Source organism: Chrysemys picta, chromosome 8 (genome assembly GCF_011386835.1).
Source record: "Chrysemys picta bellii isolate R12L10 chromosome 8, ASM1138683v2, whole genome shotgun sequence".
Classification (NCBI taxonomy): Eukaryota; Metazoa; Chordata; order Testudines; family Emydidae; genus Chrysemys; species Chrysemys picta.
Window position 1 is genome coordinate 29,383,469 of NC_088798.1, and position 22,666 is coordinate 29,406,134.

General features: G+C 44.5%; 1 protein-coding gene across 7 annotated transcripts in view; it reads right to left on the minus strand.

Annotated features, from left to right (window-relative positions):
• DDAH1 (dimethylarginine dimethylaminohydrolase 1) overlaps positions 1-22,666 on the minus strand; it is a 168,126-nt gene that overhangs the window by 34,845 nt on the left and 110,615 nt on the right. For all 7 annotated transcript variants that reach the window (XM_065554154.1, XM_065554157.1, XM_065554156.1 and 4 more), the window contains 3 exons: positions 9,235-9,334; positions 7,918-7,991; positions 7,141-7,260 (listed from right to left, as the gene is read on the minus strand). In XM_065554154.1, the coding sequence (XP_065410226.1) occupies positions 7,141-7,260; positions 7,918-7,991; positions 9,235-9,334 (294 nt within the window). The remainder of the gene's footprint in view (positions 1-7,140; positions 7,261-7,917; positions 7,992-9,234; positions 9,335-22,666) is intronic.

The window sequence follows — 22,666 nt, forward strand, 5'->3', positions numbered from 1 at the left end:
TAGGGTGTGTGTGTGTGTGTGTGTGTGTGTGTGTGTGTGTGTGTGTGTGTGTGTGTGTGTGTGTGTGTGTGTGTGTGTGTGTGTGTGTGAGATATGCTAACTGCTGTATTCTCAATAAATGCAGTGTATTGCCTTTTTCTCTGAAAAAGATCCCGTGTCCTTCTTATAAGCATAACATAGGTACAGCTGGTAGTAATGCCTATAGCTAAACTGGCCTAACACTTGGTTAAAAGACCCCCCTTTTCACATAGATGCTGGAACTAGGGATGCTGGGGGTGTGGAAAGAAACCCTGGCTTAGTGGTTTCCATCGTATACAGGATTTACCGTTTGGGTCAATGGCTCTCAGCAACCCCACTATATAAATTATTCTAGCCCCCCTGCCTTTTCAGTTGTTTGTAACTTTGCCAAACGTTAACCATTCAGACTGAACGTGTCATGCTTGTTTTTTGACTCCGAGTGAATTTTTTTTTTTTTTAAATGTTTCAATGAAAACATTTCGGCCATTTCTGAGAAACGGGTTACACTTTTGTCAAAACATTTCTCTGAAGATCTTTAGTACCCCCATATTTTGGAGGAACAATTTGAAAGTTGGCAAAGAGCTGGTGCTAGAGTCAAAGAGGTGCCTTTTACTGATGAAAATTCAACAAGATTTGGCAAAATTAAAAGCCTTTTAAAATTTCTATTTGCCTATGTTCAGAACTTTTTAGAAACTTAAGTCTAAAGTGCTAAAGTCTCATCTATACTGAGCATAGCCTCAGCCCCCCACACAGCTTGAGCTCAGGGTGGGTCACAGCAGGAATATTGCTACTTTAGTGAAACCCACATACCTCCTGGGTGTGCTGTTTTGTCCTGGCTAGTGGCAATGAGACCACTTAAGAGAGATTAGGAGTCTGCTTTACAGCCTTAGCTAACTGCCAGTTTGCTTTTAGCTCATGCCATGGAAGCTCAGGCACTAAGCTCCAGAGGTTCCGGCTTCGATCCAGTCTGCTGACGACTGGGGTCTATCAGCGTTACACTAGCATAGTGAATGGGATGGTGGGTTAGAAGCCATGAGTTCTAGTCTTGCGTCTTCTCCCTACTGACTATTAATAATTATTTGCAGAGTGTAGTGGGGTAGATGCCCCACTCTGGCAGAACAGGGGTTAAAAGCAGTCCTGGTGAGGGCTGCAGCTGTGATAAGGAGTGAGAGCAGCTGAGGGAGTAGTTGACCACAGGTGTGGCCAGCTCAATCAAGGCCCATCTGGCCCTGATAAGAGGAGTCTCACTCTAGCCCTTGAGTGGGAAGGGCTAGCAGCCTGGGAGCAAGGTACCTAAAGTGGAGCAGTGCTGGGGAAGGGCAAAAGGAGCTGGGGAGCTCCAGCTTGGTAAACCCCCAGGCTTCAGGCCTTGTTAACGGCCCCAAAAGGTACTGGGGCTGCAGAGAGGCAGCCCGGGCATAGGCAAAGGCAGCAGATCCTACCCCCTTGCCAATAATGAGTGGCCATAATAGACTGCAGTCAGCCCCAGGGAAAGGGGGCTAGATGATGACTGGCATTAGTCACTGAGGCAAGGTGGGCTTAGAGGGTGGGGGTTCCCCTGGAAGGGGAGACCCAGAGCGTGGGGGCGCTGCTCCAAGGTATTGGGCACCGGCATCCAGGAGGGGCACGGGGCCTGAGCAGGCGAGACTCCGGCCAGCAGAGGGCGCTCCGAGGCTGGAAAAGAACTAATTCCCAGGACGACCAACAGGAGGCGCTGCACCGGTGACTCAGCAATCTGCTACACAGGGACCTTATTGAGCAAGGCCTCAGACCCTTACTTTTAAGAGGGAAGCAAATACACTTTCCCCACATTTTACATGACACCAAAGTGATGGTTACCTCTGGCGTGGCTGGGAATGGAACCCAGGGCTCTAATCTGACTAGGTTTGGTGGAATTCCGTTTTTAATTTCAATGGACAATATTGATGTTTATTTTTAAGACTTTCTACTTTTATTAATTTAAATTCTCAGTTGTGGGGAGTAAGATAATGATTTAATGATAGATATTGAGATTCAAAATGGTAAAGATTTAGAACTGTTAAAACACAAATTGCCAATGTCATATTAAAACATACAAAGTAAATATTCTAAATCAGACTAATAAACTCGAGCTGCATTTTTTATTTTTCCTAACTGTAAATTTCTATTATTGATGGAAATATTTTTTCATCAGTTTGTGTGGGTACAGTGAAAGAGATTTATTGACATTTACTGATGAAAATCTAATCCTTCTAAGCCTAATTATGACAGACTCAAGTTTCATCCACTTGGCTGCACTGGCTTTCAGAATGAGCATGCCAAATCTATGAAGGTGGCTAGTTGCAGTCTTTACTACTATAGTACGCTCTCCTTCAGAGACTGCACTCAAACCCAGGAATCCTGATTCCTAATATTCCAAAATGTTAACAAAATGTGATTCATATCCCTCTCTAATCATTGGTTCATACAGAATAACTGTCTACTACTGCTACCTGTTGGTAGATGTCTGTATTGTGGATATGGAAGTTCTAGGGCCAGATCCAGCTGATGACTCATAAAGGGAGTCAACATGTTTCCATAGGATATTTCTGGTTTTTCAGTATGTTAATTAAAAACCTAGGAATCCACATTAAAAACACCCCTACATTAAGGGAATGTTCAAGTTGGAAAGTCAGGCAACTCGCAAGTTAAGAAATTCCGGAAGTAAGATTTCTCTGGAATCTTAATTTGGCTTCCTTGTGCATAAGGATGATGATACGCTATCACCGACTACTTGTTCTACAGGAACACTGTCTCGTCCAGTGGACGAGCTAGACAGTGAAGGAGACAGAGGGTTGTAAGATGAGGATGTTGTGTTTTAAAGCACAGGTCTGGAACCCAGGTGGTTTGCATTCTGCTTCTGGGTATGCCACAGACCACCTATACTGTTATGATGCACAATGGGACAGAACCCTTCCATGCCTGATTTTGTAAACTTAACTTTCTTTTTAAAGTTTTTTGAATGTAACAATATAGCATCCTGGAAAGGCTAGACTGAACTCAGGTGTTCCTGTTTCAAAATTACTAAATTTATTATTTATGAACAATACATGACTTGAATAAATAATACTCAATTTGTTAGTTGCAAGCACCAGGACCAATTCATTCAGTACTTTAGGCCAAAATTTCTACAGAGAGACTCTTGGTGCAGAGCTTGGTGATAAACTTCCAGACATTCTGCTAAAATAAAAAATAAAAAAAAAAAAAAAACAACTCTTAGGCTTTTTGAAAGAGTTTGATGGATATTTACTTAGATATGGGCAGGTCTTTATATTATTCTATTATGTATTTTCTTATTTATGGGATAGGTGCTCAGCGTATACTTGTTTTTGTTTTAAAATAAATTTGGTGAAATAAATCCACATTTAAGCAGCTAACAAAGGGCCTAAAATGTGCTCACTGCTTCTATGAGGTGCTGAGTACCCTCAGCTTCCAATGGCACTTTCATGGGAAATTACCTTCCAGGGCCTGATACAAAGCCCACTGAAGTAAGTGGAAAGTCTTCATTTATTCCAATTAACTTTGGGTCCACCCACAGCACCCTGCAGGACTAGCTTCAAAGGCGGCCTGGTTTTCAGATGTGCTGAGCACTCATGACTCCTATTGAAGTCAACAGGAGCTACAGCTACCATTGAAGTAATGCTGGGAATTGGGACCTCAAAACCTCAGAGGGATTCAGCAACTTTCAGGATAGTATCCTTAATTCAGGTGTCTCTAAGAGGACCTACTTGCCTAACTTCAAGATCTAGGTTTTAAAATTTTTGCCTTAGATCAAATGCTTTCAGTTCAACTTAAGTTTGTGGCAATGATTATTTAAGCTGCACACACTTAACATTTTGTCCTACGAAACACTGAATTTTCTTATCAGTAATACTTGTATGAACTTCTTTATGTCCCAATCCTTTAGGAGTACACTCTAACCTTGATTCCTGGTGTGTAGTTACATGTGCATATGTCTAATTAATACTGATCCTCATACAAAGATGTATATACTTCTAAATCTCTAATACCAAAAAACACCATGCAAACCAACATGGTCAACTATTTAAAAAGGTATTTTTCAGGGTTTTTGTGTGTGTGTGTGTGTGTGTGTGTGTGTGTGTTTTTTTTTTTTTTTTAATGTTAGGGTACCTTGCTAGTACCCTCTAAAAGGCTTGAAAATGCATCATTGTTTCTTATTACGAATACTCTGCATTTTGCTGTATCTGAACTGCTGGTAATATTTACATGGCTGGTACTTTACAAACTCAATTTATTTATCATCTTATCTACAAATATATTTTAGCTTCAATAGCTAAATTGATGCACTGCAATATGATTAGCAGAGCTGTGCAAATGGCTTTAATCAAACTGAAGAGTACTCAAATTAGTCTTGGCTTGAGTTCAAATTGAAACTGTCAGAAAATAGTATTGTGCTTGAATTTTGTTAGCGTTTATAAATCGTCCAAAGTAGTATTTTATTGTGGCTGAGTATCTGCAAGATTTATCAGGTTGCTCCATGTGATGCCTTTGGAGTTTGAGCCTGATTATTTGGGACAGGGCATACAGATCAACTCACGTGGGGGAATTTACATAGCACTTCATGTAGGCTAGATTGTCAGGGATACAGAATCAGGAGTGTCAATGCACTGCAACCAAAGCCATTTTCATTTGGTTTCACAGAAAGTGAAAGGGGGTGTGGTACTGCAGGTCGGTGTGGACTGTTATCTTATAGCTACGTGTAGTGACCGCTATCATTTTTCAGTTAAACAGAACATCTCTTAATAGGCCTGTGTCCAGTAGTTTCAGCCTGAGGGTCAAATAAATTATTTCACATTGATACCAGTTTTGCAAGTTTTTTTCTGCTCCATGTGACATTTTATGCAAATGAAGAATTTGCTTATAAGCATGATCTTAGGCTTGCAGTCTCAGACCCTGCTCTGAGTGATAGCAGGGGGTAGGTCACAGAGATTCACAGATTTGGCAGCTCAGGCTAAGGTAGGTAGGTAGGTGTTTGTGTGGGATGGGGGAGTCTGAGTGGTTGTTGGGTGAGCAGATGTTGGTATTGCTGGGGTTAAGGGGCACCTGGAACTTCTGAGTCTCTCTCAAGCCCTGATCCTGCAAAGACTTAGAATATGGTACAACTCTGAAATACACATGGTTCCTACCCCAAAGAGCTTACAGTCCATGGCTCTGAACCAGCAGAGACTTATGCACCTGTTTAACTTTATGCATCTGAGTCCCATCGAAGCTAAGCAAGTGCACAAGTCTTTGCAGGATCAGAGCCCTACACTGTAAGCTTTGGGGTAGGAGCCACGTTTCTTTCAGAGTTGCTCCATGTTCTGGCCGGCACAATAGGACCCTGATCCTGATCAGAAGCCTCTGGCACAGTCATTATATAAATATTCTTTAATTTCCAAAATAAGTTTTATGGTTATAATAATAATAATAATTAATAATAATAATATATACAAAAACCTTATATCTAAAACAATAACAAGCCACATTTTAAATCAGCGAAAGATTAAGATTTCTTTCCCAATACAACTAAACAAAGGGAGTCTCCTTCACCTTCCTCTTCCTCCCCAAAAGGCGAGAGACAGCTGGGTTACAACACTTTGTAATTGCACGGGTTAGTAATAATCACCACATTACTCTCAGCCTGGAAGTAGATTTTTTTAGTACTGACAAGCAAAGCCTGGATTCGTTATTTGCAAGAGAACCAGTACAATAATAGGCTGTACATTTGGGAACACATTGGCTACTTACTGTTACTAAACAAATGAACCTTGTGCTGACCCTGAAGAGTCATTCCTGATAAGGAATAAGAATGAGAAACGCTGTCAGATGCCCATTTAGCTACAATTCTTTTGGACGTGGCTTGACTGTACATATAAATGTCACATTAAAAACGGGGGGGGGAGGGGAGAAAGAGCGCTGTTAGTGCTTTAGTCTACTCTAGACAGAAGACAAATGACCTTTTAGCGATCAGCTTGTGATGGAGAGCCTCTCTAGGGTGGGCACTGGAGTCCCAGGATGATAATTGCATAAGGAGTTCATGTGGAGGACTGACACTTTTTGGAGGTGACACTAGCCACCTAACCCTTCTGCAACTGAAGTGCAGCGATGGGTTCATCCTAGAGCTTGGACTTCACTTCACTCTATGATAGCAAGGCAGAATCAGCAATAAACGTTCATGTTAAAAACTTCAAGGCAGAAGGCTTTTTCAGGTTGGTAAGAGTTACCAGTGTCCCCTTTGAGAAAAGGGGCCAGAAATCCAACACTGTCCCTTCTCTCAGGTACTTGGTTTGGCACATTTGCCTGTTTCCTGCTCCTACTGTACTCTGCCCATATCCTAAAGCTAGGTGTCAGCACAATATGGAATTATTGAAAGTAGAGCCTATATCTTCCCTTTCCCTTCAACCCATCTTCCTTATTTTCTTCATCTCACCTCCTGGAGAGGGCTGCATGCTCCCAGCTATTCAACTTTCTCTCCTCCATCTCAGAAACTTCACCATCCTCCTTGTTATTTCAGCTCACATCCTTAGGGTTATTTTCCATTCCTCCTTAACCTTCTCTCCTCACATCCAAGCTCTCAACCCTTTTACTTCTCCCTTTGACATTTCCAAAATCTACCTGGTCTTCTCTCCAGTCACTCCCATGTTCCCGCTTAACAAAAAAAAAAAAAAAAAAAAAAAAAAAATCTTATCCCACTGCTCTGACCATGTTCACTCCTTCCTCAAATCCTTTCACTGAATGTTATGCATCAAGAGATAAGAATTCAAAGTTAATGAACCTAGACAACTCTTTCCCTGCTTAAGTCTCAACCTTCATTTCCACCTATTCCCCATCCCATGCAACAAACGAACCAAACACATCCCCTCACATCATCAGGTACAAGCTTGTAGTAACTCAGGAAGCTATTTTAGATAATTAAAACTAGATTAGCATAAAACTTTCCCTATACAATTAATGAATAATATTCCCTTCACTTGTGGGATTCTCTGAGGTGTATTTATTTCCCTCTTGTACTGACACTACATCTATTTTAAACTCAGGTGTTCTTGTCTTAAGATAAAAGTAAAATTAGTCACCTATCTCATGTCATTTTCCTATGCATTTTACCTTGAGGGCTTTTTGCGCAGCTTCAGTCGAACCAATGGCAATCAGGTTTGGTCCAGCCATGCTACAAAAACTCTTCAGATGCAAAGTGCCATAAACAGGGACTGTGGAGACAGCATAATCCTATGTAGAAATGAAGAAGGTGCACAGTAAATATTTTAAATCAGTACCAGTTCCATATTTGCACTGAGTAATTCAATGACACATTTTAGCTCCTCTGCAAGTTAATTCATCTGCATGTCCTGAGGTAAACTGGCTACAGTCAACTATGACTGTGACATGCCCCTTTGGGCTGTCTTGGCTTGCTTTGTGCATCAAGGAAAAATACAGAACTACTGCAGTTTTCACTACTTGTGCACCTGAAAATAAATCTGTTAAATGTTTAAAAATTACTTCTCTAAAAACCCGCCAGGAACCCACGTGAGAACACATTCATGCATATTGCTGAGCTTCTCTAGAAGAGGAATGGGAGGCCTAAGATAGTAGCAAGTAGTAGTGACCTGGCACTGCCCCACTTACAGTATTAGTCCCTCAGAACTGACTTGACTCCACATTTCCTTTGTCCCCTTTTGAAGATCTGTGACTTTGATGGGTCTGTTGGCTTCTCTGCCTTTTTGTAATTCAGGCCACTACCCAGGAATCTAAATAGAGAGGAGCCTGACTTTAGATATCCATTTCTGAACATTTTGGCTAATGTATTTGGTTCAGTGGGCTGTAGTTTAACCCCTTTGTCTGTGCCACAGAAAGCAGAAGGTCTTATTGCAGAACAAGTGTACAAACCTTAAATGTGTCAGCCAGAATTTCTGCACCACGTTGATTTGTCCGTCTTGACAGACCCACAAAAAATTCCCTGCCTGAAATGAAGAGATCGCAAAGAATAGTAAAGACCAAGTTAATGATTTTTTTAAATTTGAATGGCTGAAAAATACATGGACACGAACCATATCTAATAATCAGAACACATACATTTTAAAAATAGGCCAAATTTGAGATGGAGATGTTGTAATATAAAGTCCTTCACAATTATCAATATGAGACTTAACTGTGGCTAAAAAAGTCTAGTAACAAAACTAACTAGAAATGTAGCTTTTAAAAAAAAAATGCAACTTGCAATTGGAAGTTGATTCTAATTAAATTCTTCTTCTGGTGAAGGATAATCACTGTAAATTATACACAAACAGCTCCCTTTCCTTTAAAACTTTGCAATGGTCATAGGATAAATGGACAGAACAGCTGGGATGGATTACTAAGTCACCGATTGACCTTCTGTTTCTCTTCTGAGATTTCTCCCATTCTTGGATTTTAAACCTCAGTAATAAAGACACAGCTATCTTCAAGGTGCTAGGGAAATAGATACTGGGATCTGTAACATAATAGAAATACCTTATTTTTTTCGTTTGCTTAGTCTGAAACAATCTTGTTCCCTTTGTGAGTTAGGCAAGCAACCTGCCTATTGTGATGGTGATCAAAATAAACAGCCTCATTTATCTCAGGCAAGGGTCAAACGTATAGCCAGCCAATGTGAGAAAATGCATAATGGGTTTAACTATGTAAAAATCAGCATCGGTATCTTCCCTTTTGAATTTGTTCATGCAAAAAACTTGAGTGGCAACTCCACTTCTCTTCCACGTGAGATCTGGCAAGCAGGTCTATTTTCCCCATAAACTACAAATGCACTATCCAGTGTTTACGCAAAGAACTAACCACAATTACGTCTGAATCAAGCTTTTATGATTCCCGCAAACAGGTCTGTGCAAACATGGCTGCCAGTAACAAAAAATATGAAATGATGGCAATAACTTGACTGCTGAAAGCATTTTCTTTATTGCTAAATAATACTTTACAAGCTAGGTGAATTAAGGCTTAAATACACATGATTTGTATTGTGTCTACTGCTACTTCCATTATTCTGCATTACTCAGGAAGTTTTGCATTCAAAAGACATTTCTCAAACTAAAGTGCTGTGCTGCCATTTGGTAAGCAATGACCTAATAAAATCTTTACACTAGTATAAAGTATTTTATTAATAGAGACCAGATAGTGTTAAATTCTCTGGGCAGTCCAGAAAAAAAGAACAATTTCACTTTAATTGTGTACCTGTAAATAAGACATCTCCACCATCTAAGGTTGCATTTTCATCTGTCATCTCTACAATGTTGAGGTTAAGACTTTCTAGTGCTCTCTTCATTGCATCAACCTGTTTAAAAGGAAGTAGTTTAGAGTCTCATTTAGGTCCCACCATTAAAAACATCAATTAATCAAATCACAATAGGCATTAGTTTAAATTAAAAAAGAGCGAGTCAGGTAACTGCTAGTAAGACAGAAAGCAAATGTCCTCCATCCCAACAGGTCCTGCCAATCTCCAATCCCAGAATCCCTTTAGGGGGCTCCAAAGGATGGAGGGCAGGGCAGGGCCGGCTTTAGGACCTGCGGGGCCCGATTCGAATACCTGGCGGCGGTCTGGGTCTTTGGCGACGGGGGGTCCGCTCCATGTCTTCCGCGGCACTGAAGGACCCCCCGCCGCCAAAATGCCGACGAGGACCCGGAGCGGACCCCCCGCTGCCGAAGTGCCGCCGAAGACCCGGAGCGGACTGCCACCTGGTGAGTAAGGCGCAGGGCCCTCTTTGGCGTGGGGCCCGATTCCGGGGAATCGGCCTAAAGCCGGCCTTGATGGAGGGGATATGTGTGGAAGTGAGTAGTGAGAGTCACTGTCTTTCATGCAGACACCATGAAGGATTAGAACGTGCCCACTATGCATGTCAGCCCCAGTCCCTCTCCTGTGCTAATCCCTCAATGCTACAAAAAACTGTTTCCTGTGGCCTTGAGTGAAAGAGCGATGGCAGAGAGATGGCATTGTCTACTTCCGCACCTCCTAGTCACAAGGTTTTCTTGTCTATCATCCATGGAAGTGGAGATTCTGACTTGGCCGCTATCCATGAAGGGGAAACATACAAATCAATCAATTTAGTTTTTTTAAGTATCTGCATCTTTACTGATTATTGATGTCTATTGCCTTGTGTTAATGAGCTCTTTGTATTTCTGTACATTGTGGACTCAGTTCTTCCCTGGGTCTGAGCGCTGCTTAATGACGGGGGAAGCATGGAGTGGAGGTGTCAGAAATCTAGTTATGGTTTCCCCAAACCTGCTCCAGACCAGCTCCAAGCTCAGAGCAGCCAAGAGACCGCTCTAACTTACGACACTGGTGCACTTTATGCCAGCGGAGGGCCAGTATAGTAGAGATCTGCTCCATCATGCCCTTGACAAGTTCCTTCTTCCCCAAATATTCTCCCTGTGTTGGAGTAGGAGGCAAGAGTGGCTGGTATTGAAGCCATCTCCACTGATTGTATTACAGCCAGCTATCCTACATATAGGCTATCACCAACTATACTACAGCCAGGATATCCATTGCCCAGCTACAGCCATCCATCCCCTCTGTGCCGCCTGTGCCAAAAGAAGCTTATAAGTGAAACATCCATAAAAGGTGTAGATAGGGTTGATACCCTACTACAGGAACTGCAGCTAATAGAAATAAGGAGTTATTCCACAAAGTGCACAAAGCTCTGATCCTTTTCAACAGTTCCTTATATTACACTGTATAGCCAGTTCATTATATTACACTAGAGCAAGTTACCAGCCATTAGGAAATGTGGAAGATACACTGAGAGTGTCATGAAGTTCTGTTTCATTTAGGTCCCGGATCTGCGTAATATGGCAACTTAAACATTTTTAAAAGAAATGAGAGCATTCCAACATGGCTGACACACACATAACATGAACAGAAGAGAACAGGAATGTGCAATATTTAAATTAAACAGAGTGATTATGAGAAGGCAGTAAGTAGTCATGCTGAACAACAACATTTCAAGTATGCTCGGCAAACTATAACAAACCCAGCAGACTCAGTTTGCTGAGTTACAATTGAATAAAAATAAAGAAATGCTCTGTTTTTGCAGTGTTGTTGAAACTGTATTGGTCCCAGAATATTAGAGAGGCAAGATGGGTGATAAAAGAGAGAAAATATATTACCTCACCCACCTTGTCTCTCCATTTTTGCAAGTCGGATAGTCTCACAATTTCAAGAACTTCACAGAAAACAAATACTAGAATACAGTAAATACAATGTCATATTTTTTCAAAAGCTCCTGTGAAACAAGCTGTTGGACCTACATCTAAGAAGAAGACCTCTAATTCCCATGCAGTTCAAATGTACTGGCTAGTCAAAACGTGCATCTAGTTACATTCCTCCAGTATCATGTGACATTAGGTAACACACTGGCACCTTTTCTTGGGTCCTGCCAAACTGCAATCAGCACAGGACCCAAGGCAGAGGGGTGATCCCTCATGTAAGTTACAGCAGCCTCAGTGCTGCTGTAACCTGTGTTCAAGCTACCCTTGCCCCAAAGGGGCTGTTCTGGCAGCTGGGAATAGCCAGAGGGCAGAGGTGCTTCAGCCACACCCACTCTTCCCTGACCATTATCCTTACATCAGGGCTGTGACATAAGAGTGGCACAGAGCTGCTCTACAGCAAACAGGGATTCTCCCTATATTTGGGGGTGGGGGAAGCCAGTTATGATGGATTTGTGGCCACACTGTGCCACCAGACCTGTATTGTAACAGAGAATTGGGCCTACTGGCCTTTTAGAGAGAAAGGACTGAGAACTTCTGCACATGGAACTCTAGTTAGAGTTTACTGGGAGTTCCATGCACTTATGGCTGGAAGACGGAGATCCAGAAGCTGGAATTTGTCTTGTGCGCACATTAAGACATCTATTCTGATCGATCTTCAGATTAACCTCAGAGATACTTCAGGCTGAAACGCTGCACTTAAAAAGGTCTCCAGCCAGGATCAGTGGGTTTTTTGGTTTAGCTGGTTTAAGGTTTAGTGTGAGACGTTGTAGTGGGGTGGTCACCCCGCTCTGGCCCCGAAGGGGTTAAAACAGCCCTGGAGAGGGCCGCAGATGGGAAAAGGTAGGCTGATGGGGAAAGCAGCCACAGCTGTGGCCAGCTTAATCAGAGCCCAGCTGGCCCTTATAAGAGGGCAGGAGGCCAGAAGCAAGACACACTCTCTCTCTAGCTTTTGAGAGAGAAGGACCTGGCTGCCTGGGAGCTGAGAAGGGTACCTGAGATGGAGCAGTGCTGGGGAATGGCAGAGGGAGCTGGGGAGCCAAATAGGTACTAGGGCTGCAGAGGGGCAGCCCAAAGATAGGCAAAGGCAGCAGGTCCTAACCCCCCTTGCCGATGACGAGTGGTTTACAGACTGCAGTCTGCCCCAGGGAGCGGGGGCTAGATGGTGACTGGCAGTAGCCACTGAGGCAAGGTGGGGATAGAGGGTGGGGATTCCCCTAGCTGGGGAGACCCAGATTGTGGGTTGCTGCTGGAGGCAGCTCCCCAAAATAAAGGGGCACCAGGGTCCGGGAGGGACATGGGGTCAGTGGCAGGAGAGACACCGGCCTTCAGAGGGGGCTCCGGGCTGGAAGAGCTAATTCCCAAGACAACCAGCAGGAGACACTGCGCTGGTTATACATCACCCAGCAACAGAAGTGTACATGCTTCAAACACAGTGCTTAATATTCCTCGGTCTTCTAGGACTTTTACATATAAAGAGAGAGTTGGATCCTTGTGGTATTTTTAAAATAAAATGTAAAACAGGTGGGTTAACGTTCAAAATTTGGCTATTGTGCAAGGACTGTAATTTGTTTAATAACTTCCATGCACACTGCTACAATGGCCATATACTACAGATTGATACTGAATTTCTTCCTTTGCCTCTAGAGCATGGAAGTCTTTTCCGTGTAGGCACTATGTGCAGAAGGGGAACAGGGCACAAATGAAGGAGAAGCTTGCTATAGGTGAAACAGCAGGTGTGGCATTATTTAAGATACCCAATATAACACCATAGGGACTTGGAACATAAGCTAGAGTGAAACAGACCAAGTAACTCGTGACTCGGTGCAATGCTACCCTGGCACAAGAATAGAAGCACACAAGAACTCAAGTCACAGGCAGGGAGAGGGATTAAATATACACATAGCATGGGATTACAGAAGGCAGGACACCAAACTTCCCATCCTCCCACCCCCACAGCCTGGTCTGTGGTTACACATTTATTGTTAGTCTGCTGTGTCAATTAACTTCCAAAACTGTAATTAACAAAAGGACACCACCTATCAAGTTTCTACATACAGACACTGGCCTTGCTGAACTGGGGCGGGGCACAGACACTCGCAAAGCACTGTTCATTCTGGAAATTGAACAAAGTGGGTTCCATAAGAGCATCAAGGTCTGTCTGGGTCACCAAATTTTGCTACATCCTGGAACAGGTGTCCTCCTCCCTCCCCCCCCAAAGTATCCAGCCCCCTTTCACCCTCTCATTTCTTTGATACCTCTCCTTTCCTTCATTCTCCACTCCCAAGTTCCTACACCCCAAGGTTTTTCTGTCCTTGTTCTTCTCCTCTGCTACCACTTCTTGCTGGTTTCCTTTCTTCTGGCTCATTATCCCCACCCCCCACCCCACCACCACCACACCACTCCCTATATCTTTGACCATATTCCTCCACACATTCTCTTCCATTCCTACACAAATGCAGCAGGTCTTCAAGCTTCTCTCTTGGGCTGTTTCAGGGCTAGTTCTGTTTTCAGTGCTTTTTGCCATGACAAGCAGCCATGCATTTTGGCTGCCTCTGTTCTATAGTAACAAGCAAAATTGAGAGGCAAGCCAGTTCTGTTAATGGGAACTTCACAAAAGAAGGGGTCTCTGTCCTGCTTTCCCCCCAGCCCCCCAATACAATATTGAATCTTGGGTTTGGGTTTTTTTTTTTTTTTTTTTTTAAACTTTCACATACAAATAGGGCCACCTCTATCTTTCATAGGGCTCAGTGCAAAAGTAGGAGGCGGCACGTATCTGCTTTCACCCATAACCATGTCCACATACCTTGGGCCCTGCAGAGCAGCCTTCTGTATTTCATCCCTGAAAAATTATGGTTAACTGCTCCTCCCTTAGGGTTACCATACGTCCTCTTTTTCCCCGGACATGTCCGGCTTTTCGGCAGTCAAACCCCCGTCCGGGGGGAATTGCCAAAAAGCCGAACATGTCCAGGAAAATGGTGGCTCTGCTCCTCCCCGACTCTTTGGCTCTGTTTAAGAGCCGGGCTGCCCGAGCGCTACCGGCTTCGGGCAGCCCCCGTGCCTCCAGACCCTGCGCCCCCAGCCGGGCACTTCCCCTCCCGGGCTCCGGCGGCGCAGGGTCCGGAGGCACGGGCTGCCCGAAGCCGGCTTTGGGTAGCCCCTATGCCTCCAGACCCTGCGCCCCCCCCGGCCGGGCACTTCCCCTCCCGGGCTCCGCCGGCTTCGGGCAGCCTCCGTGCCTCCGGACCCTGCGCCACCGGAGCCCGGGAGGGGAAGTGCCCGGCCGGGGGGCGCAGGGTCTGGAGGCATAGGGGCTACCCAAAGCCCGAGCACTACCGGCTTCACGGTTTGCCGGGCAGCCTCCAGACCCTGTGCCCCCGGCTGGGCGCTTCCCCTCCCGGGCTCCAGCTGCGCTGGGGAAGCGCCGGCTGGGGGCGCAGGGTCTGGGGGCTGCCCGGCAAACCCTGAAGCCGGTAGCACTGGGGCAGCCCTTTCCCCCTGGCTGGGAGTGGGAGGGGGCAGAGTTAGGGTGGGGAAGGGGTGGAGTTGGGGCGGGGCTAGGGGTGGGGAAATGGGCGGGGCCAGGGCCCGTGGAGGGTCCTCTTTTTTTATTTATGAGATATGGTAACCCTATCCTCCCTGCCTAATCAATCAATCAAATCTGGGGTTCTGGAGACCACTCCTATTAATCCAGAGAGGCAGGAGGTGGAGTCAAAGGGAAACTTTCCAAGAACAGAGCAATAGCGGGCACAAGGAACACTATACCTGTTGAAGCCTGCTGGCACCAGAATCAGACAGGACCTCAGGCAAGAAATTACATAGACTCATAGACTTTAAGGTCAGAAGGGACCATTATGATCATCTAGTCTGACCTCCTGCATGATGCAGGCCACAAAGCCGTCCCAACCCCTTTCCCTTGACTCTGCTGTTGAAGTCCCCAAGTCCTGTGGTTTAGAGACTTCAAGTAGCAGAGAATCCTCCAGCTAGCGACCCCCGCCCCATGCTGCGGAGGAAGGCAAAAAACCTCCAGAGCCTCTGCCAATCTACCCTGGAGGAAAATTCCTTCCCGACCCCAAATATGGCGATCAGTAGAACCCCAAGCATGTAGGCAAGATTCTCCAGCCAGACCCTCATTGGCCATTGATACTATTTACCAGCGATGGCACGCTGTTTATTTGACTAAAATCACGTTATCCCATTAAACCATTCCCTCCATAAACTTATCTAGCTTAATCTTAAAGCCAGACAGGTCCTTCGCCCCCACCGTTTCCCTCGGAAGGCTGTTCCAATATTTCACCCCTCTGACGGTTAGAAACCTTCGTCTAATTTCAAGCCTAAACTTCCCCACGGCCAGTTTATATCCATTCGTTCTCGTGTCCACATTAGTACTGAGCTGAAATAATTCCTCTCCCTCCCTGGTATTTATTCCTTTGATATATTTAAAGAGAGCAATCATATCCCCCCTCAGCCTTCTTTTGGTTAGGCTAAACAACCCGAGCTCCTCGAGTCTCCTTTCATACGACAGGTTTTCCATTCCTCTGATCATCCTAGTGGCCCCTCTCTGTACCCGTTCCAGTTTGAGTTCATCTTTTTTAAACATGGGAGACCAGAACTGCACACAGTACTCCAAATGAGGTCTCACCAGTGCCTTGTACAACGGAAGCAGCACCTCCTTATCCCTACTAGATATACCTCGCCTAATGCATCCCAAGACCGCATTGGCTTTTTTCACCGCCACGTCACATTGTCGACTCATAGTCATCCTGCGGTCTACCAGGACTCCGAGGTCTTTCTCCTCCTCCGTTACTTCCAACCGACGCGTCCCCAGCTTGTAACTAAAATTCTTGTTAGTCATCCCTAAATGCATCACCTTACACTTTTCACTATTAAATTTCATCCTATTTCTATTACTCCAAATTACAAGGTCATTCAAGTCTCCCTGCAGAATATCCCGATCCTCCTCTGAATTGGCAATACCTCCCAACTTTGTGTCATCCGCAAACTTTATCAGCCCACTCCTACATTTGGTTCCGAGGTCAGTAATAAATAGATTAAATAAAATGGGACCCAAAACCGAACCTTGAGGAACTCCACTGGTGACCTCTCTCAACCTGACAGTTCGCCTTTCAGTACGACCCGCTGCAGTCTCCCCATTAACCAGTTCCTTATCCACCTCTGGATTTTCATATCGATCCCCATCTTTTCCAATTTAACCAATAATTGCTCGTGCGGTACCGTATCAAACGCTTTACTGAAATCGAGGTATATTAGGTCCACCTCATTTCCCTTATCTAATAAGTTTTACTTTCTCAAAAAAGGAGATCAGATTGGTTTGGCACGATCTGCCTTTGGTAAAACCATGTTGAAATTTGTCGCAATTGCCATTGACCTCAAGGTCCTTAACTACTTTCTCCTTCAAAATTTTCTCCAGGACCTTGCACACTACAGATGTTAAACTGACAGGCCTGTAGTTACCCGGGTCACTTTTTTTCCCTTTCTTGAAAATAGGAACCACATTAGCTATTCTCCAGTCCAACGGTACCACCCCCGAGTTTAAAGATTCATTAAAAATTATCGCTAAGGGGCCTGCTATTTCTCGCGCCAGTTCCTTCAATATTCTTGGATGAAGATCATCTGGTCCGCCCGACTTAGTCCCGTTAAAGTGTTCAAGTTTGGTTTCTACCTCAGATACGGTAATCCCCCCTCCTGTATCCCCCTCTGTCAGACTGCCAATATTCCTAAACCCTTCATTGGCCTCATTGAAGACCGATGCAAAATATTCGTTTAGATATTGTGCCATGCCTAGATTATCCTTAATCTCCACTCCAGCTATAGTCTTCAGCGGTCCCACTTCTTTCTTTGTTTTCTTCCTATTTATATGGCTATAAAACCTCTTACTATTGGTTTTAATTCCCCTCGCAAGGTCCAACTCTACACGGCTTTTGGCCTTTCTCACTCCATCTCTACATGCTCTGACCTCAATAAGGTAAGTTTCCTTACTGATCCCTCCCCTCTTCCACTCTTTGTACGCTTTCTGTTTTTTCTTAATCACCCCTTTGAGACGGTCACTCATCCAGCTCGGTCTAAATCTCTTGCTTACTAACCGTTTTCCCTTTCTCGGGATACAGGCCTCCGACAGCTCCTGCAGCTTTAACTTAAAATAATCCCAGGCATCATCTGCCTTTAGATCCATAAATATATTAGCCCAATCCACTTCCCTTACCAGTCCTCTTAATTTATTAAAATTAGCCTTTTTAAAATTGTAAACCCTAGTTTTCGATTTAATTCTGTTAATCCTTCCATTTAGTTTAAACCGAATTAGCTCATGATCACTCGAGCCAAGGTTGTCCCCTACAACCATTTCCTCAACGAGGTCCTCACTACTCACCAAAACCAAATCCAAAATGGCCTCCCCCCTTGTCGGTTCAGCTACTATTTGAAGAAGGAATTGATCAGCAAGCACATCTAGGAACATCTGAGCTCTATTATTGCTACTAGCATTTGTTCCCCAATCTATATCCGGGAAGTTAAAGTCTCCCATAATTACACAGTTCCTATTAGTATTTACTTCCCTAAACACATTAAATAGTTCTTTGTCCATATCCAGGGTAGATCCCGGCGGTCTATAGCACACCCCAAGCACTATCCCAGGGGAGGCTCTAGTAGTTTTTACCCTGTGTGATTATTGCCCAGACGGACTCCGTCTTATCCATTCCATCAGTTATTATTTCTTTACAGCTTACCTCATTATTGACATACAATGCCACCCCCCCACCTTTACCTTTGTTCCGGTCGTTCCTAAACAGCACATACTCTTCCATACCTGTACTCCAGTCATGACTACCGTTCCACCACGTTTCGGTTATTCCTACGATATCCGGTTTAATTTCTCGGACCAGGAGATCCAATTCCTCCATTTTGTTACCTAGGCTTCTCGCATTGGTGTATAAACATCCTAATGTATGCCATTTAGCCTATCTCCCATTAGTTATGCAATTTGTTATGGACCCCTTACTGTTCATCCCCCCTCTCCTTCTTATGTCCAATCCCATCCCCCCGGCTATTTCTGTTCTTATCTCATCACTCTCCTTTTCAATGTTGGAATCTGGCGTGGAGATTAATTGTACATCTCCCAACCGTCTCCCCCAACTTCCTAGTTTAAAGCTCTTTTGATGAGATGAGCCAGCCTCCCTCCAAGAAGTCTATTTCCTTCCCTACTCAGGTGAAGTCCATCCCGTGAGAACAGCTGTCTGTCCCCGAAAGCCTCCCAGTGGCTATACATCCCAAAGCCCTCCTTATAGCACCACTCCCGTAGCCAACTATTTATCCTCACAATCCTGTCAGCCCTTTGCTGCCCTTCTCTAGGAACAGGCAGAATCCCACTAAAGATGATCTGAGCCTCGATTTCCTTGAGCGTCTTCCCCAGCCTGGCATAATCTCCCTTGATTCTCTCTAACGAGAACCTAGCCGTGTCATTCGTTCCTACGTGAAGGATTATCAAGGGGTTCTTACCTGCTCCTGTTAGTATCCTTTTCAACCGCAGGTCCCCATCCCGTATCTTAGCGCCCGGTAGACAGCACACCCTTCTGTTCTCTGGGTCTGCCCTGGTCACAGGCCTGTCTAACCTCCTCAGTAAGGAGTCCCCAATCACGTAAACCTGCCTTCGCCTGGCGACATTGCGATCTACTAATCTATCCTCTGTTCCCTCTAGTTGTAACCTGTGTCCGTTCCTATTTTCCCTTACATTCCCCCTTGTGCCATCCTGTATCCTCCCGGGGCCCAGATTTGGGGCTGTCTCCATCAACTCCTCCCCTCTCTCTATTGGACTAGCCGCTCTTCTCTTCTTCCTCACCCTCCCACCTTCAGTTACCACCTGCTGCCCCCCCTCCTCGTTATCCAAACACCCAAACCTGTTCCTGAGTTCTATTTCCCCTTCACTAGCCCTCCTTTTCCTTGGCCTGCTTCTCATGGTGACATGCTTCCACTGCCCTTGTTCTCCCCCTAACATTCCCCCCTCACAGTCCTCAGCCCCTGCTTCCACCTGCACCCCTGAGCATTCCCCTTCAGCCCCTCCTTGCCTTTCCTCCATCAGCTGCTCGAACCCCCTTCTAAACTCCACCAGGGTATCTACCTGCATCTCCAACCCTCAAATCTTTTCTTTCAGTAACTGTATTAGGCGACACTTCATATAAACATACCTCTGTTCAGGCTCACCCGCTAGTACCATATACATACCGCAGCTTCCACATGCATCATCTGCATTCTGTCCCCTGCTGCTTGGCTCATGGCTGCTGCAGTCTCTGCCCACAGCACCTGGGGACACAGAGCACACAACACACCGCGCCCTCCTGCCTCCCCTTCCACCTCCCCCTGCAAACTCCCACTCAAACTCCCCTGTTAGCAGCCCTGTTTGCTGCCTCCTGTGCCGCTGCTTACATAATCAGATAATTAGCAATCTGTGTGATCGGCGGAAAGTGTTGAATGTGGTAGCAGAGGCAAACGTTACCACAGATTGCATAGATCCAGAGCTGTCACTACACATCAACTCAAGCAAAGACACTACCATTACAAATAATAAATGTCACCATCTTTCTACATGTTAGAGAGTGATCTGAAGACAAATACCAGACTTGTGGTGGTTGAGTGTTGGATACAGATTTCCACATTTTTGCAAAAAAGTGTCTTGTGTGGAATCCAGATCCATGCAAGTTAATGACAGGTTTTTGTTTGTTTGTTTTTTGCCTTTTGTTGTTAGGCCTATTCTGAAGGGCCCTATTGTAGAAGAAGAGGATTAGTAAGCAACATCCAGATACATATATTAGGCCTTTTCAAGTGATAAGATGACCTTCATGTGCTGGGTCCACTCCATCTCTGTCCAAGACTGTCACAAGGTGAACTAGCCATTTAAGGAGACTGGGTTTCAGCCTCACCTGTGCTATGTTTAACCCACCTCCTCAGAGAGAATATGTACAAGCGTATCACATTCTGGGGTGCAATCCAGACCAGTGAAGGGTTGTGTCACCACCTGCCCTGCAACCATGAGTGCCTCACAATGCTCTGCTGTTGTACCTCCCAACCTGGGCCACACACAAACAGCATGCAGGTCACACCCTGAGTGTCTGTGTGTAGCTGCAGCCCTGGTCCTACTGCTCTGACCCCAGCAGCCTGTCAGCAACATACCAGCAACACTCTGGCTTCCACCAGCCTTGGTTACTACTTGCAGAGTGACCCCAACATGCTCCAAGCCCAGAATTTTCCCCAAACACATGTTCTGCACTGCCCAGCTCCTGTAAGGAGTCAATATTCAACAGTCTGCTACTGTAACTGGAGTTACCAACAGGTCAGTCTAAACACTGGATTTGTTTAGATTAAAAAATAAAACAAGTTTATTAACAAAAGAAGATAAGATTTTAAGTGTATTGAAGTATCAGGTACTAAAGTCAGAAATGGTGACAAGAAAAAAAGATAAAACACCTTCTAGTAGCTTAAAACTTAACAAGCTAGAGTCGTTCAAGGTAAAATGTGTACCACATGTTTCCAGCAACATGGTTGACCAACTTCTCAGGTCAGGATCTACCCCAAAAGTCAAAGGGCTGGTTCCTCTCTCTGTGTGTGTGCGCGAGAGAGAGAGATCTTGGGGGTACATTTCCCCCTCACTTTTATAACCCAATCACCCTTTAAAGTGGATTCTTCGGAAGGTTACTCCTCAAATCAAAGTTTATTCAAACAGTAAAAATTACGACCTGGAGGTGATGAAGGTGGCTCCACGCTCTTTCTTTTCACCTGTGTTTGCTGAAATGCAGATTTGCCTCGTCTCCTGCCATTTCGCTCCCCTTTGTATTTTTGAGGATCCTGTTCACTACTTATATGTAAATTGAGGTGCACACACATTCCTTTGTTTAGGATAGACTTTTTAAACACCTTTTGCCTGGTCTGTGTGGTGTTGAACATGTGCCAATGTCAGCATACGGGGGATTTCATAACTTTACATATCATGTTGCTACCTACATTTCACCATGATATTATTTACCAGCAAGTTATTAGTTTTCAAATGATACCTCACATGGTATATTTTGTACCAAGATTATTACAATGGTGTGTAGGGTGTGAATCCGGGTGCTTTCAGTCACAAAGGATCACATGAGACAGAGCATATGACTCAGAACCAGACCTGATGAGAGATAAGGGACAGGCCATGGGCATTAAGGGGAGACTCCAGGAAGCAGCAAGTTGTCTAAGTTGCTCCACATAATGATTCTCAGTAGTTCCGGGGCAGAGGGCCTGGGGAAGCCAAGCTTGCAGGAAGCAAGAGTCAGCTAAGAAGGTTAGTGTTGATTGGGAAGCAGGCATAGCCAAGACATCTGGAGGATGCATCGACTCAACTCATTCCTGTGCCCCAATTGTAATTGAAGGCTGCCTTTCCCAAGTGAGATGCCTGGAGAACACCATAGGCCTTTCCCTTGAGTGCAACCTCCACAGGTAGAGCATGGGCGGGGGAGGGAGTTACAGTTTGAACACCCTGTGCAGGTAAGAATGGTCAGGCCAGTTTGCACTAGGGTGCTATTAAATAAAGCTCCTAGCTAATGGGAATATCTGAATGTAAATACGGACTCTCAGTCTGCTACTTGAGCCAGATGTACATTTTAATTACCACATGCTGATTACAACTTAACAATCAGGCTATGGCAGAGGCACTGTGCCAGGTGTCTTAATTTAGTTTAGAGAAACAGCTGCTTGGACATTAAAAAAAATTAGAACTAGAAGCTGAAACAGTAGAAAGCTAGCATATTTCATTTTCCTCATGATTGTTCCAGCCTCCAGCGGTATATGCCCAAGATGTTTTTTCTACGTGACAGTTTGGTACCAGCTTGGCTCGTTTTGTATTTGCAGAGATCTTAAAAGCCATTACTGACCTATAGACATTTTATCCATCTGGATCTTTTCCCCATGACAGGTGTTAATATAAGCGCCGATGGCTATTTTTAAATACACTTTTTAGGTTTCTAAACATCCAGTATCAAAAGTCCTATATAGTCATCTCTATATTTGAAGTACTGCTCATGAATTGATGGCCCACATACACCTGGAACATGACAAGTTACACAGGAATATCTTGCCACATCCATCTCCCGGATAACATGCCAAACATGTCCCAAATTACTGTTCACTGTCTTGACTAACACCAAAATATCCATATAATGCATTCAATACAGAGTCAGAAATCAAGAGAGTGGTAAAACAAACTGAAAACATGAAAAAATAGGGAAAAAGGGGTGAAATTGGTAACCAGAAGAATCAACATTTTTCACTGAACATATTCCTGAAAAGTCAGGTTCCCAAGAGGAATTTCTTGTGTGGTAAAATAATCCAGGCTTACATTAACATGATCAGAACAGTATTCTCA